At 36.1% G+C, this 17,283-nt stretch overlaps 1 protein-coding gene across 1 annotated transcript; it reads right to left on the bottom strand.

Annotated features, from left to right (window-relative positions):
- Positions 1 to 1,174: 1,174 nt before the first annotated feature.
- Positions 1,175 to 16,117, bottom strand: sparc (secreted protein, acidic, cysteine-rich (osteonectin)). Its single transcript, XM_088604572.1, has 10 exons — positions 15,962 to 16,117; positions 8,549 to 8,618; positions 7,794 to 7,820; positions 6,383 to 6,470; positions 5,489 to 5,610; positions 4,833 to 4,953; positions 3,705 to 3,838; positions 2,957 to 3,105; positions 2,393 to 2,541; positions 1,175 to 1,705 (listed from the first exon to the last, which is right to left on the bottom strand). Exons 2-10 carry the CDS (start codon positions 8,603 to 8,605, stop codon positions 1,677 to 1,679), a joined length of 876 nt encoding a protein of 291 aa, XP_088460698.1. The 5' UTR covers positions 8,606 to 8,618; positions 15,962 to 16,117; the 3' UTR covers positions 1,175 to 1,676.
- Positions 16,118 to 17,283: the final 1,166 nt, after the last annotated feature.

The following is a 17,283-nucleotide window of genomic DNA, read 5'->3' on the forward strand; positions in this document are numbered from 1 at the left end:
AAAAGACTTCCAGCCATTAAAATAACCTTGAGATTACAGCATTTCAGAAAACCTCCAATTACAGGTCATATAAAACCAATACACAAACAGAGCCTAGAATGACATTACCCAGGATTCACGTTCAACCTCAGTAAAATTCAAGCCTTATGTTTTCTATTTCTCTGTCACCATCTCTTTTTACAATCTGTGTCTTCTTGGCAGTTTTGATTTGTGCATGTGATAAAAAAAATCAGGATAATTTACCACTTTAAGTAGCTTTATTGTTTTAATTTTTTATTGTCTTGCAATAAGCTCTTCCACCAAAAAAAAGTCTAAATGGTCATCTCAACAGTTAGTTGTTCACGTTTCAGACCAAGAATGAATATTTGAGTCTGAAATACTAAGCACTTCCAGCTTTTTAGAGTTATGTTATTTTTATAACAACTTCAAAAACCCTCTAATAAAAATCGGAGTAATTACTTCAGCTGCTGCTCTTTATTATGTTTTATCATGAGGCAAATATGAAAGTTTTGCACAGTATTTAAAAAAAAGGCATGTAGATTTATGATACAAAACTTGTGGTAACACTAAATTATATTGAAATGGTAATAAGTGTGTGAGTTCATATAGACAATGAATATTCACTTTATTATTGAAATAATATAAAACAAAGAGTATTTTAAAAAGCTTTTCTGGTTAGTTTTTTCCTCTGTAAATGTAAGCAAATATTATGCAATCCATAAACTTATTTTTACATGGTAGAAATGGTGTTGTGTTGCCATTAGACTTAAAAATGTAGAGATGTGCACTGTTAATATTTGTATCTAATGTTTCAAAAAGGGTGAAAGACAATGTTGAAATTTAAAATGCATGCAAAGGCTTTGGGTGACTTTTAATATTTTTTATTCATGTAGAGACGTAGAATGCTCACACTGTGGCAAGGTCAAAAGTAAGTGAACATTTCAGAGGCAGAAATATTCTCAACCTGCAAGATTCCATCCTCATTTTGTTCAAAGAAAAAATTATTTTAAGAATTTTTAAAACACTCAACATTTGCCCTTCTATGTAAAAGGAAACATTTTGTCTTGATACACTCACACTGGGCAGGGCTCGAATTTAAAAGCTAAATTATAACGAAGTAACAAAGTCTGTGATACCACCACCACAAAGTACAATAAGCAAAAACAATAAAAAGTTCTAAAAGCAAGAGAAAAGAATATTTATTAAGAAACTTTTATTTTAGTTTTACATTTTTTTTTCCTAACAGATGCCAAATTGAAATTAAATTCAAGCCCTGATTAAGTAAAAAACATCATCCGATATTAAAATGCAAAACATTCATCACATACCCTTCCCAACATACATGGTCCTACAGTCCAACTTTATCCAGCATCCACCTGACTAAACAGCAGTCTCTACCTCTGAGTTTTATCATAAGGTTAATTGGCAATAGGTTACATTTGAGAAATAAATTTACTCTACTGTCTTTTCAGAGACATAACAAAAGGACACAAATGGAAAATGATTTGCTTTTTTTCTGTGAGTTGTACTTCAAAGTGTGCTTGTTTTTATGTTGTTTTTTAGTGGTATAGGTAGGTTGATAGAGAATGGCATTAGCACCGTTATTATGTTTTCAAAATCTATGGGTTAGCACCTTGTCCCGATGAAGAAAGAGAAGAGTCAGTGATGAACTCAGTTTAGATGACAAGATCCTTGTCAATGTCCTCTGAAAAAAAAGAACAGAGATCTAGCGTCAAAGGCAGTTCTTCACTTTTACTGTCCTTTTTATAACTATTCATACATATATCTTGTATATCTTGTAGGATTTTATACAACAAAAGTGATTGCTGATTTTTAGAATCAAGATAAAGGTAACATAAATAAAGGTTTAGTAGATGTTCCATTTATGATATATGATAAATTGAGGCTCTTTAGAATGCTAATGAAGCATCCATAGATACACAGTATCGTTCATATTTGCCTAAACTTAAATCTAGCCCTTACCCTAAAACTAAAGTTAAATCTGATCCTAATTTAACCAACTTTGGCACTGTTGGGTTCAACCACTGAATATCTTTGGATGGTTTATTAACATTCTAACAGACCACAATTTATAGTCAATTTATTATTTATAATTAAACCTTCATTTATCTCAATCTTAGGTGTAACCAAATGTTTTTTTTTTTATATAAATGCCTGCCAGACATTCCTGGCCAATTCACTGAAGCTTCAAACATTTAAAACTGGGCATTTGTATAGATGGGATACTCACTCAGACCAATGGTATAAAAAAGATTTAGAAACAGGAAAGCGTTTCTCATAAATTTTACAGGGTTTACAGGGATATTTATCTTTTCCATTTTGAAAAGTGTCAAAGAAAAAGAAAACAGGCTGTTTCCTGAAGGGTACTCACGCTCCTTGAGGCCAAAGCAGGAAGCCCATTCATCTAGGGCAATGTATTTGTCATTGTCAACATCACACTGGCTGAAAAACCGAGTTGTGCAGTGCTCCATTGGGATAAGTGGGGCACGCAGGGGGGCCAGTTCAGTGTGGGACAGGTATCTGGAATTATAAAGACAAACATTGCTTTTGAAGCTATTGTTCGACTTTATTACGCAGAATTTTTTTTCTCTGAGCGCAACATAGAAAAGCTGATGTTAAGGAGCAATCGTATGCATAGAGCATAAGGCTGAGGCAAATTTCATTCATTTCATTCATTTATATTTCATTCATTGTATTCAAATGGTGTTATGGCAGTGAAAAAAGGAGTAATGCAGATTTTTTATCTTTTCTGACTGAGTATAAAAGTTATATTTTTCTGTATACATAGATTAAGGTCATGAATATTGCTTGGCTCTGTGTCTCATCACAATGCTACAGTAGATGGAGCTGTCTTACAATTTTCCATGCTGCCTTTTTGCACATATTACTTAAACTTATCAACCTGACTATTTTGACTGTAAAAAGTGCTACATACCCATCAACGGGATGCTGGTCGAGCTGGCCGAACTGCCAGTGAACGGGGAAGATGTACATGTTGTAGTTCTTCTCGAAGTCATGGGCCAGCAGGTCCAGGGAGTGTTCACCAGCATGCAGTCTCTTCTCATTTTCATAGATTTTCTTCACCTGCTCAGCAGCACAGACAGCAAGGCAAGGAACTGAGTGCACATACATTGCCAGTACATGTTCGCTTATATCCTGCATTCATTCCCTAAACAAAAGCTTTGGCACACAATAGGAAGTATGATAATAGGGCTTTCTCAGAAGTGATATTCATTATGTTTAGAGACTGATATTTTGTAGACTGTATACAAGTATTCTTTTTTTGAGTAATGCACCTATTTCTTGTGCCTGACATCAGCTCACTTTGTTAGTAGCAGACAGCCCTTTTTAGTTAAGAATAGGGAGATTTTAGAATAATAATGCAGAGGATTATATATTTTTTTTAAAAGGCTAATTATTTTCAGTGTGATTCTCATTTCTGTTCATGCTTTATGCCTGGGGAAATTCAGATAGCAAAGGCCTGTTCCAGGCTTTGTGTGGTACTACAGCGCAGCCTGGAGAGAGTCCATCTCCTTCAACATGGCCTGCTGCCAGCAACAGTCGATTGCTCAATAAGGCAATGTCAGCTCCACGAAGATGGAGCTGAGAGAGCACTTGAGGAGCCCAGAGAGGGAGACAGAGGGAAAGAAGGAGCCCCGAGCAAATGTGAAAGGGTGACTCACTCTGAGCTTCTGCTTCTCTGTGAGCAGGTTGTTCTCCTCATCGCGCTCATAGAGGGTGACCAGAACATTTTTCAACCAGTCCCTCATGCGAAGGGGGAACTCGTTCAGCTCGTTATCCAGGCAGGGAGCAATGTCTGCAACAAAGTTCCAGGAGGAGACAATAAGAATTGCCAAGCGCCAATTTAATTAATGTGAATCAACCAACACAGGGCACAAGTTAAGAGCCAAGATCATGAAGCAAAACACCATGCTTTAACATTTAACATTTTAAATGTTACTTAAGCAAAGTTTAAAAAGAAGTTAGTATTAACTACTAAGTAAAACAATTCTTATCTAAATTGAATTAAAAAAACTTTATTACTTTAGCCATTAGTAAAGCATTCTGTTTCATGTTTCATGACAATTCAGTGTAAAACAAAACATATTTTAGTTTAATCCAGTATTAGAAATAACCTGTCCTATTCAGTTAAGTGCATTTTGTATGAAAAGTGTGAGGTTTATCAAACGCCTCTGGCACAAGCTGCTTACCAAACCACAACTAATTTCTCTTGTTCAATAAAACAAAGAAAAACAGTTTGTAAAGAAAAAATCCAGAGGCATATACTCCTCATTGTTTGTAGCCAGAATGCAATTATTAAAGCATGCATAGCAAGGCACCAAGCCAGCACTGTACAGCCAAGAAAAGGCTGCAGATGAGATACATTTCCCTCCGTATGACATTTCTTATCTATATCATAACTCACCACTGCTAAAAGCTTTTCTTTTCTTTTGCACAGAAATCACATTTTGGGTTGTTAAGCTCCAGCCACTCCTTTAGGCCCTAAACTGTTCTAGAGAAGAGTTTAGTCCCATGAATATGAGCCTGATTGATGAGGGATGAGCTGTAACCTGTTCCATTCTCCATGAGCTACATGTTCAGACTTGTGACTGGAGCCTTGGCGTCTGGCACATCAATCACGAAAAACAGCTGCTCGCTGGGCCTTGTTAAAGAGCTGAGCCTGAGAAGAATGTGACCAGGCTTTGCGAAACAACAAAAAAAAGATCTGGAATTTCAGGAAAAGTTCTTGCTCCTGTGTTTATGAAGCTCTATGTCTTGTTTGGCAGCAGAGCTAAGGTGACAGTACATACATTTGCAGGGTCCGATGTAGTCCAGGTGAAGTTTGTGTCCCTTCTTGGTGCCCTCCAAAGTGCACTTGGTGGCGAAGAAGTGGCAAGAGGAGTCATAGGTCTTGTTGTCAGTGCCGCAAACCTGTGAAGAGGGCAAATTTAGACTAAAAACTCCAACACAATACCCCATTAAATAGATCAGCTATTGTCTCACCTTTCTACTAATACCTAGGAAATTAAATGTGTCAATCAAAGCATTGTGGTAGTTGTTTTGTGACAGACAGCACATTTTAGAACAAGTCTTACTATCTTTTGAGTGAGTAGACGAGAAAACTACTAATTCTTAGGTAGGATGGTCAGCCAACCACAGCTCTGGATGCTTGCCATTTAAACATGGTTTTTAAAATGAAAAAAAAATATATATATACAAGCTTGGGGAAAACTGGACAGACACATGACGTGAGTTGGTCACTTGGGAGCTTCCTCGAATCGCTCGGGGACGTTCGCCAAGAAAAAGTACCACCTCGCTCTTAACGTCTAGAATTACGATCCACCTAACCCACTAAGTCCTAGGATTTTGTCTGAAAAAAACTAGTTGAGCCTTATTTGACTGGTCATTGTATTTATGCATTATGAGTCCTTTCGAGCTTCAGACCATGGGCTGGGATGGTACTCACATGCTCAAACTCTCCCACAGAGGATGGGCAGGTTGAGGGATCCTGGCAGACACACACTGGGGTGTTGTTTTCATCCACCTCACACACCTTGCCTTTCTTGCAGTGGTGGTTGAGGCAAGGATCTGTAAGATGGTAGTGTAAGCAAAAAAATTGTCTCTTAAAGATTTTTTAAGGAGTGCTTTCTATAGTCTACGAAAGATATGCACTTGTGTGTCAGTTGTGTCTTCATAAAAAATAATACGTGGCTAAATGTGTTCTCTTCTCTAAGGACTCTTTATTTAGTATGGCTTTATGACATAGCAGAAGACATAATTACAGCTGTCTGCTTTGTGATAGACTCTGTTATTACAAAAGCTAAAAGTGTTTCTTGTGCACCACCAAGTTTAAATTTAGCATTTAACTAACAGTTAAACTGTGCAGATGTTTCAGTGGCTGCAAAGCATATGCTTCCCCTGTAAACCGTCTACTGCAGTTAGAACGTATGTGATTGGAAAATTTAGCAAACGTTCTGCAAAAATATTTTTTTACTTATAAAGCGTGTGCACAGAGAACAAAAGAAACTATCCTATTTATCAAATTTGCCTCTGGAGGTAGATTTAACTATGAAATTTACCTCAGGAATATTAAAATTATGAGACAGTGGATTATTTTATGTAAGTTTAAAACTCTAATAAACATATCACATCCCAAAAGTTAGGCTACACTTTCACAGAATTGTAGTGTTTATAAAAATGAGACAAGTAAGATATCTTATCTTCTATGGAATGCAGGAATATATTTCACAGGTCATAGTATGCTTTTAGAGGCAAGATAACTAAAATAAAACTGACACTCATCTAAACAACAATATTTGTCAGAATTAGACATTGTTTTTTGTAGAGTTCACAAACTCACTCTCTGCAGCAACATCCTCTACAACCTCAATGGCCTCATCGAATTCTCCAGTCTCCACCTGGACAGGATTGGCGCCCACTTCCATCTCCTGAAGAAACCAATCAACAACACTGAGGTAACAGCAGAGAAAAGAAATATCCAACCACAACTGGCTTATTCTTTATGTTTTTGTTTTCTGTTGACATACAGCATCTTGTGCTTTCTAGAGACCACTGTTGTATCTACACTCTTGTATTTTGTTTAACTTCATTAAGCATTATTCAACTATACTTGTAGTTCATTATAATGTCATCAAGAAAAAAAGAGTTTCAGCTTAAGAAGAATCTATGATGATTGATTGATTGATTAAATTAATTGCAAAAGAAAGTGTAACATTGCTAACCTAAAATTTAACAAGCTTTTTATGTTATGATTTTATAAAAAATCTTTAAGTAGGATTAATAAAATAATTGTATTAATATAATTTGTAACATATGTAGCATTGTGTACAAGGATCAAATAAAGTGAAATTTCTATTGGACTCCCTCATGGGGCCTCTATAAACTATACACTTGCACATACTAACACATCTGGAAAAAATATTTCTGGGTAAATGGGAAAGAGTTATGGGAATAGAGGAATGCTTTAACAGTGGGAAACAGCAATATAGAATGATCATAACGTCTGTATGTAATTGACAGACTTAACATATATTCACAAACACAAAACAAGATAAACATTTTTTGACAAGGAGGTTATACACATATGATTATATATCTTTATATTACATTGCAGTGAATACAAATATTAAGTAGCAGTGTATATACAGTATATACATTAAAACAGACAACACATACAGTAATTTATATTTTTAAGGGAATGCTAGAAGTGATTCTAGAAAAATATTAAAAATACAGACTTTGGTTCAAAATCCCAGAAAGATGAGCTTTTAATTCTAATTTGTTGGATTTACAGCCCCTCTCTGTAAAATGTGTGTCAGTTCTGGCACAGGGTAGATAAAAGAACTTTGAAAGAACTGCAGAAAAATATTTTCATTACATATCAAGCTGATAGTTCCAGTAAAAAAATAAAATAAAGAGAAAACTGAAATGCACAACATTTAAGACCACGTTCTTTTCTGGAACTAGATACCAACTTCATTCAAAGCTGAGATTTTGCTGATGGATCATACTGGTAACAACTTAAGAAAGGCAAATGTTTGTACAGTACTCAAGGTCTTTGTAATGACTTGTTTCAAGCTACTGAATTTACATTGCTATGGCATCGAATGTACATAGCTATTGTCCCCTACTGCAAACATGCTGTGGCATAGTGGCATATTCATATATAAACATAATGTAGAGCATGTATTGAATGGGAGAAGCTCATCAGTCTGGTTTTGAATTCTTTAAACGTGCATTTTATTAATCACCTCATCAATGACTGGTCCCTCTTCAGCCTGAGAAAGAAAAAAAAATCAGTTAGCAATTACCTTTTCATCGAACCCTAAATCACATTTTTAAAGAATATCTGTCTCTAAGACATAAATCTCCATAGAAGAAAAATTAAATACTGTTGACAACCACCATTAGAGAATGTAGCGAAGGAACTTGACAGTCTTTTTCAATTCCTGGAATACTGCAGTGGGTTAAGGATGAGGATAGCTAAATTTATTTGTAAGTACTGTACATCTTTTAAAATCAATGCTGAAGAACCGTACACATTTATTACATCTCATGAAATTTCAAACTGACGTCACAGTGCTGAGAAGAGGGGATGTATAATGTTCACGATTTTGGGAACAGGACTTGATAAGATCTGCCTAGGATCAGTAAATTGTGTTAGAAATGTATAACAGCATTACAGGCTGGGTCCTGCACTATAAAGAATATATATATATAAAGAATATAACCACTGATTGACCTTACTGTGTTGGGTAGCACTCTAGTTCCACAATTCTCAGTTTTGTAATCCTGGACTTGTGTTGTAATATTAAGAAACACCTAGCGACATACTGCAAAGTCGGAGCCAAATAAGTCAAACCCGTGCTTTCCCAGCACCTTTTCCTTTCATTGACCTTAACAGTCTATATTCGCGTCGGGTCAACGCCTCGGAAAACTTGGAAATGCGCTGTTGGGGGGGGGGAGGGGGGTTAGAAATAGAAAAAGAAACGCAACATAAACTCACAGGAGCAGCCAGGGCCTTGCCGGCCAGGCACAGGAGGAAGAGGATCCACACCTGCATTTTCTGACTCAACCTGGCAAGAAACAAGAACAGCAAATCAGACAAAGTCACCGCTGTTTGCAGATAACAGAATACATTTAAGTATAGTACTCTGTCAATGTGCAAAAGCGTGCAGCATAGAATATTCTTTTACGAATATATATTTTTCCAAGCTTGCCTATTGATAAAAAATGTAATAAAACCCCGAAGAACATCTGGTATTTTGTATCTCTTATTTTCTTCCAAATCATTTTTGGAAACAAGAAAACGAAGCATGAGGCTACAACATTCGCTATGTCATTCAAGTGGACATGTAAGTATGGCGTGGCTCAGGGCTTCATTGATAAATGAGAACAGTGACAGTTATTATCACTGCCACAACTTACTCTCACATCCTTCATATCATGTTGTAGACAAGTCCTCCCACATTCTTTCTCCACTGACTCTACAACTACAAATCTGTGCATGGAAGATTTCAGGATCACTGTACTTAACCCAAGGAATCTTTGCAATAACATGCAGATGAGATACAGTGAATTAATTCACTGACATTCATACAAACACAGTCAACCAGAGGGGATCCAGATGTAGACTTAGACTTCAGTTCAAGAATGTTACAGCATAAGCCTGTAAACAGTATTTACCAAAAACCAGAGCTCTGGAACTGCAACATCTTGTCTATCATCCTTTAGCCTCAATTTGTATTCCATTAAATGTATAGTTTTGTTTTGTGAATGACCGATTAGCCTCTTTGATCAAAACACTTTGCATTATGCAGAATTAAATCAAGAAAATATTAACTAAAGCACCTTAAAATGGATTGTCTTTGTAACAACCAGTGATATTGTGAGCACTGTGACCAAATGGAAGATCAGATAAGCCCCTCCCATCTGTAATTTTTCTAATCAGATATACCAATCCATTTAAATGGATAGATTTAAAAAATACAGGTACTCTGATTACCGTGCATTTACACTTTTATTACATTTTAAATGTGTGACACGTTCACTGTGAAAGACATTTATTTACATAAAATAGTCGTAGTATTAGTATGTGCAATTTAATTTATGTATGGAAAACTGTACCTACATTGTAATACTAGCAATATTTCATAATGCAGGTACATGTGAGGTATTGATTTATATAATTCCTGCTCGCTGTAAGACTCAAAAGTCTCTGTTCATTTAGTCCCTGATACAAATGTTTCAGTTGGACGTATTCATAATCAGCACTTCCACCTTAGTCATCTTTCAGAGGGCTTCCGCTTTTGATAAGACATTTTATTCAGATGTAAGAACCTTTCTGCTGCTATCTGCAATCAACCTTTCAGCCTTCCGTCTCAATAAACAACCTGTGTGGAAAAGTATTCTATTTCAAATGATCTCTTCCTGTCAGTGAGTCTTGTTCCAGACAAGAATGCCTCCTTGTTTTTAATCATACCTGTACTTCTCAGGTGTCTAAAGGATGTATTTTCTTTTTTTTCACATTAATATTACCACATTATTTCTCACATTGTGCAGCTTTACTGAAATATTTAGGTAATCTTTTGAGCAGATTACGAGCAGTAAATGTAATGCATGCACCAAAACACCACAAGACAATCAGAGTGAAAAAATGAACAAAAATTGTTCAAAAAACCTTACAAGTGGACTTCTAATACCTGAATACTTAAAAAATTAAGTATTTTATTTTTCTTAATCAGACACATACAGGATGTTACTTTAGATCTTTTAAAGTTGATTACGCAAAACTCTCACTTCATTATAGTACAGTTCAGAGCCAAGTTACAAATATTACACTTTTGCTGTTAATTCAATAACTAACCTAAAGTAACCATGAGAGCTCAGGCTGGGACAAAACCATGACGACATTCCAGGGTCTCCAGGAATAAAGTCTGATACTGCTGGTTTAGAGTTACCTTTTTTGTAAGGGTGTGGTTTTGTTTTCTGGGCTTGTTGCCTCAGTGCATTTTGGTGTCCTTGTGAACCCCTTCCAAAACACTCTGTGCCTCTGTGCACCCCTGAACTTACTGTCTGCATACGGTGTTTCTCCTTGTACCCATCTAAATTGTGTACGCTTTACAGACTCACACTCTGTGTGTATTTCAGTGCCTTCGTGTCCCTCTGCTTCGGTGTTGTCTGTGCAATCTGGTGTCCCTGTTTCCCCCTTCTGATCTCTAATTACCACCTCCAAACCAAATAAGGAAAGAGTGAGAGAAGAAAGTTAAACTTTGTTCTTTGCTATACTGACAGTCTCATTGGATACTGTCTCACATTTGGCTGTCTAATATCTGTCTTGAGTAAAAAAAAACAGGGTGAAGGAGTCATGTCATGTACACCATATGACTGACAGACTTCTGGCTGCTCTTTAACCTGTCCTGCCCTCACCCCCAGGAAAGAAAAGCTCAGAATGCTGGAGTCAAAGAAGGAGCAGAGCCTGCTAGCCTGCTCCTCTCTTACATTGCTTTTACCACGCCTGCTTTTCACGGTGCTAATAACTGTGGGAAGAAGCTTCTCCGGGAGAATGGCCAGAACTCTTCTGTCATAACTGTAGGCCATGACAGTTCATACATAGCCAGCATAGACCCATGAGGCATTTTAACACAAACTATCCTCCTTTCACGATATACTGTAAAACTCCAAATCTCATTATACCATGATGTAATACTCTTATTTGAATGTAAATTGTTTGCACTTACTACTGTGGCACAAATAAAATCAGAGTAATTTAAAAAAAAAACAGGCAGATGGTCATTTTTGTGTAGACGTGGCACAACACAAGACTTCACTTCTCCAAGCTCTAATGTCGCTGCATTGAAGAGTTCAGAGCTAGACAGCATTTAATTTCCCTATGATTTTTGGCAGGGCTAACGAGAAGGCATAGCACCAGCAACTTTTTTCCCTCTTCCGTGTTTTCCTTGGATGGTGAAGAAAAGGCTAGGCTCCCAACTTGAGGTCAGCTAGGCTTTTGACTCTGATGGAACTCAATATGGAAAAGTACACCGAGTCCTGGCAGACACCACCACGTGTGACGTTTCCGACGTTACACACAAGGAATCCTCTCTTTCTCCTCCAAAAAATAAATAAATAAGAAAGGTGTTATTTCATTTTCAGTCTTGAAAAACAGCCTCCGTTTTACCAGGTGATGTGTGCCTCAGCACATGGCATCGTCCCCAGCAATGTCTGTATTTAACTTGGAAGTTCATTTTGCTCCTGTAGTCACCTCGTCAGTAACAGCACTACCTAAAGGGGAGTTACGTAACTGTCCAGAAATTATTTTATTTGGAAGGAAACGGGTATAATCAAACAGGGCTGGTGTACGAAAAAACTTTAAAGGCTAAATGAAGTCCTTTTCCCTGGATATTTAGTTTGGAGATTCCTTATGTAACAGACTAAGGGGCATGAACAGAGTAGCAGGGCCAGTACAGTACTGTCTTTCTTTTGAGACAACTTTAATACCTGCAATCAGAAAGTTCCAGAAGGGTTAGGGTTCATGTACTAAATGTTTACCTCCAGAGGGATAACTGATTTTGGTGGATACTCTTCAACTCTGTATTTCCCATTGAGGTCCAGAATTCCATGTTAAAACTAATATACCACTTGTTTAAATATCACATTGTCCTGGAAAAAGGCCCTCTTTTACTAATTACACTAACATCTGTGTGCACCACACTACCAGAAGCTGTCATCTCGGCCTATTAGAATCTGATTACCTTGTTGTTGTGGTTTTCCCGATCCTGTGCTTGTGTTTTTACTTTTCATATGATTTTAAATGTGTTTTAAGCCAAAACATACCATTACAATATGCTTTTCACTAGGGTAATCTACCATTTTTGTTCATTGTGAATTTAGGTCACGTTAAATATCTGCCAGAGTTGTAAAGGGATCATTATAGATAGTTGATTAATGTAATTCATTATTGTGCTAGTTAAGTGATTTGTTCTAATGAAATAATTGCTGTACTGAAAATAAAACATAGGATTGGCCCTAGATATTTTGCTCTGCTTGCATTCTTGTACTAGTAATAATTATGTTCATGTGCTTTTCTTTAAATACTCATAATGCATCTATGTCATGGAAATACAAAACCTTAATTTTTAATTGCAACTGCGGTGTTCACAATGTGATGTATGTGTTCATGACTTATTTCTCACATACTGTAAATAAAATAAAATTTTAAAATCACTTAGTGCATGAAGCCTGATTATATCTTTTAAATGTGTACTAAGCCTACAAAATATCTTAGAATGGTATGGCAGACATATTGTACCATATTAAGTCATATTTTAGAGCAGGAAATTACTTATTTTGTACTTGAAAATAAAAAATAAAAAAAATTTGTAGTGATTTCAGTAATTCTGAATTTATTCTTCCTTCACACTCTTGAGATTAAGCTATCAGAAAAATCATTTTCATTGAGCTAAGGTGCAGGTGGCTGAGAATATTTTGTAAACAATATGTTTCTTACACCTGAAGAAGGCTCCACAGCCGAAACATTGTGTTTCCTTTCTTTTCTTTTCAGCTGGAATAAACCCTCTACCTGTTCCTTTGTTTCCTACTAAACTGATTGTTTACTGGAGTAGAATAACTACTGGTGTAATAAGCATGAAAAATTGGAATAAAAACATAAAAAGTACTTTTCCTCACACTTTGAAAACCCACTTCAAAACAACAGCAAAAACAAAATCACAGTTTGTAGTCGTTCTCAAGAGTGCCCAGTTTTGTTGTTGTTTCATGAATTCATTAAATTATTTCTCTTTATTTCAGTGAACATTCTTGAAAGGGTTTATGTGACAACTAGTTAAAGTTGATAAGAAAATAATAAACCACTTAATCATGTGATGTTTGTGTTCTGAAAGGCAAGATTCTCAGTTCTTTAACAAATAACAGGTCAGCGAACAGCAAACCAAATCAGTGGAGTATTATGAAGCCCAGAATTTAACATTATCTACTTGCATATCATGCATTTATTATCATCATTTATGTCAGACTTAAAGATAAATGCTGATCACTCATTCTTCTATAAACTACTTTTGAGCTGTAATGTTTAAAAAGCTTATATTATTTATGATGTCCTATTTACTATACTTGAGCTTTCTTTATAAACTTTCAGAGTAGATAAAAAAGTTCTAATTTAGTATTTATACTACTGTGTATATGTCTTTTTAAAAACATATTCTGCTCAATTTAGATTAATGTTGCATTTATAAAAGATAAAAAAAACATTTAATGTGCTGCAGAACCAAGGAACCAGAGTGCTGAGCCACCCAACCTTTCTTTTTTAAAAAGTCATTTTTACCTAAATTTGCTTCTTGAGATGTGTCTGACAGCTGTTTCTTTCCCTATTCCTAATTCTCCCTTGTCTGTTGAAGGGCTCAGGAGCTGTTGTGAGCAGCACATTTAAATCTAATTTATTCTACTTGGAAATTCAGCTGTGAAAAAGAAACAGGTTTTGTGCCAAGTGAGAAGCTTTTTTCTGTCCCTGATTTACCTTTTCAAAAGTTAAGATCTGTCAAGCTTGGAATCTTTTCTCTGAGATTTGGAGTGGGTTCTATACCAGTCTTTCCAAGTTTCTTTTAGTCAGGGAAAATGAAGAGAGGCAGCTGCTTTGAACTGAACTGGGAGAGATGAAATGTCCTAATAACCTTTTTGTTTAATGAATGTCATTACCTGATAAATGACAGATTCAACAGTTTCTTTTCTAAAAGAAAAAAACCTTTTTTACCTGATAAAAGTTTCAAAATGACATCCATATTTTTTTCAACTCAATGCTACCTTTCCTGCCACTTGTATTGCACAGGATTCAATTTCAGTTCATTTTCTTTTCCATTCTGTTTAACTGGAGAATCATATACTGTATCTATGTCTAAAAGCCCCAGTCTCCCCATGATAATGTATTTTCATATTTTTATTATTTTACTGCAGTGAATGGAACAGTTCCAAACTGGCAATTCAAGTCCTCAAAAACTGGAAAAAAAAACGTTGTGAACCACCTCCAAAGACATTAAGAATAATCCAAAGTGATTCGCTATAAAGATAGTAGAAAAACTAATGCAGCGTCTGAAAGATAGGGAGAACATGTTTTTTAAAATATATATATTTAATTGTATTCTTTTGGATTTGGTCCAATTCACATGTATTGGAAACAATAGGCAGCAACAGCTGTAGACACCAAATGAAGGCTGTTTAACACCTTGAACACCGACTTGAACACCACTACACAGATGAAAATACTCTGAAATTAAAAATAACATTTATTTCCTGTGAAAGGTTATTGTTTAAAGTGATGAAACTGATGCAAGATGAAGGAAGAAGATAAAGTGCCTCTGTAAACACACACGATATACAGTACCTATTGCTCCAAAGTTAAAAAAAATTAGAAGTGTCTCTCAGCCTGAAGGAAGCCTACAGACATCTGCAAAGCCTTGTACGCCCTGGTGATGGCCAAAAAAGACTACTATGGCAACTCGCATTCCATTTGGTGTGAGTAATGAGGAGGGGTTTATTCAAAGAGGAAGGGCTTTCTTTCAGAGTCTGAGGCACTTTTCCACAAATCCCAGGACCCCACCCCCTCTGCCTATGTGGCATACAATGGCTGCACAACATATTGTGTTACCAGTGTTTTGTTCTGTGATTGTGTATCCCTTTGATTGTCCAGTGTCAGAGCGAGGTTACTGTGCTCTCAATATTTATTAGATTGATGCTTGTTTTAATTTTTTTCAATATTATTTCAGAAAACAGGAACAAGTAAAGAAACAAATCCACAAATATCTTTCAAATATTAAATGTTTTGTGTTGTGCACCTTTAAATATCCTAAACATGCATCCAGCATCCTGTCTGTGTATTAAAATGAAACTTTCAAATCAGGTTGGTGAAGTAATTAAATTATTCTCACAGCATTCTAAAGACAAACATTAACAAATACAAATCAATAGAAGATTTTCTAGCACAGGCTGATGTACTGTATGCAAGGAAGAAGAATGCATTACTTTGTATTACATTTCAGTTTTGGAAAAATGCATTTTTAACAAAATTATAGTGGACTATACATACTCTGGTTCAAAAGCAAAGGAATTCAATGGAATTCCACTGGGAAAATGTGGAGAATAACAAATCATAACAAGGCTATTTAGTAATACACTTTGGCAATCAGGATGAAAAGCTAAAAAGTTACAATTCCAATTGTTTTATGTCCACTTAGTGACATACTCTAGTATATCCAACTACAGCATGTACATAATATATCTAACTATGAACTCCAAGGTATTTGGGTTTCATAACATGAGACCCAATGTTCTGTTTAAAAAGAAAAAGCATAAGGCATGCGTGTAGAAGAAAACAAATGTAAGTGAAAAAGATACGTTTGAATCCTCTTACCTAAATTGCGTCGAGCAGCAAAGCCAGGGGAGCAGTAGGCTGTCTGAGGGCCTGGGAGAATCTAACGGATTCGGGAGCTCACTGAGAAGAAGTTAGCAGTGGGCAGGTCCGTTTGGGAAGCCCCCCTTTGTGCTAGTGCTGCGGTGGGCTGTCCCAAACTTAACTCCCTGTTCTCAGGCCTGTCTCCTCCTCTCTGGCCAAGAAAAGGACTTGTTATGCTTTTTTAGAAATGTTTTTATGAAAGGCATAAGTAATCAAATCGCCTCAGTGCATCCAGCTCAGGAAGCCATGGTACAGGATGATGCCAGCTTCCATTACATGTTTGCAAATGACTGTGTGTAGAAACCAACAGCACAGGGAGGTATTGTTTTTCGTTTTCTCCTTGTTGCTCAAACTTGTTTTAAGTGTATCTGTGCAAGCTTGAATCCATGGTAAAAGGCAAGACATTATATTGCTTCAATGTCAATCTTAAACCACAATGAAAACATATCTCTTTCTAAACCTTCTGTGTCAGATGTCATTTGTTTTGAGAATTCTTATTTTCCTGTAGGTGTACATATTGGTTGATTGTGTGGTAAATTGAATAAAATTGTGTTTTTAAAAAAAGCTAAAATAGAAATAAGCTCCTATCTACAAACTTTTTTAACATACAGTTTTCAGCTCACAGTTAACATCACTCACAGTCATTGGGTAGCCTTTGTATTAAACAGTAAAGAAGTTTAATACAAAAAGTAAGTAAAGAAGTATTCGAGTCTGGGTCACTGTTATATTTGGTGTGGGAATCCTTCCTTGTGACAGAATAAGTGCTTCAAGACTCATTTAATATGCAAACTTTTATCTTTACAACTATAGATTTTATGCAGAAGCAAAAGGCCCAACAATAGTGTCCCTCCCTTCAGTAGGTATTGGCTTCTTTAACAACGTCACAAGAGTAAGTGTTTCCAGCTACTTTGGTACAATACAAGCCCAGTTGATCCCTTGTTCAATACAATTTTTACTGAATCTGGACGTGCGGTTCATGTTTAAACTTTCTTGTTTTTTAGATCTCTCCTATGTTTCTGACTCCAGAAGGCGTGGTTGATGAGTTAATCACTGGTACAAAAAATGAAATATTTTGTTTGTGTAAATGCTGTTTTGTGCAGGGCTGTTGCTCAAGAGTACTGCTGCTGATCATACAGTATACTATTCCTGTAACTCCACCAACATCCACCTAGAAGCATATGACACAAAAGTGTAATATCTGAGTCTTGTATATTTAAAAGCAAAAATGCCTAAAGTGTTATAGAAACTAAACCTGTTGGCACTGCTATAATTAATGGATC

This window comes from Lepisosteus platostomus, chromosome 13 (assembly GCF_059453375.1).
Source record: "Lepisosteus platostomus isolate fLepPlt1 chromosome 13, fLepPlt1.hap1, whole genome shotgun sequence".
Classification (NCBI taxonomy): Eukaryota; Metazoa; Chordata; class Actinopteri; order Semionotiformes; family Lepisosteidae; genus Lepisosteus; species Lepisosteus platostomus.

Excerpts from the sequence above, each read along its gene's own strand:
- sparc (XM_088604572.1), bottom strand. The coding sequence starts at position 8,605 with ATGCAGGTGTGGATCCTCTTCCTCCTGTGCCTGGCCGGCAAGGCCCTG. Across the intron at positions 5,611-6,382 it reads AGAGGATGTTGCTGCAGAGA|ATCCTTGCCTCAACCACCAC; the intron begins GTGAGTTTGTGA and ends ACCATCTTACAG. Across the intron at positions 4,954-5,488 it reads CTGTGGGAGAGTTTGAGCAT|GTTTGCGGCACTGACAACAA; the intron begins GTGAGTACCATC and ends CCCTCTTCACAG.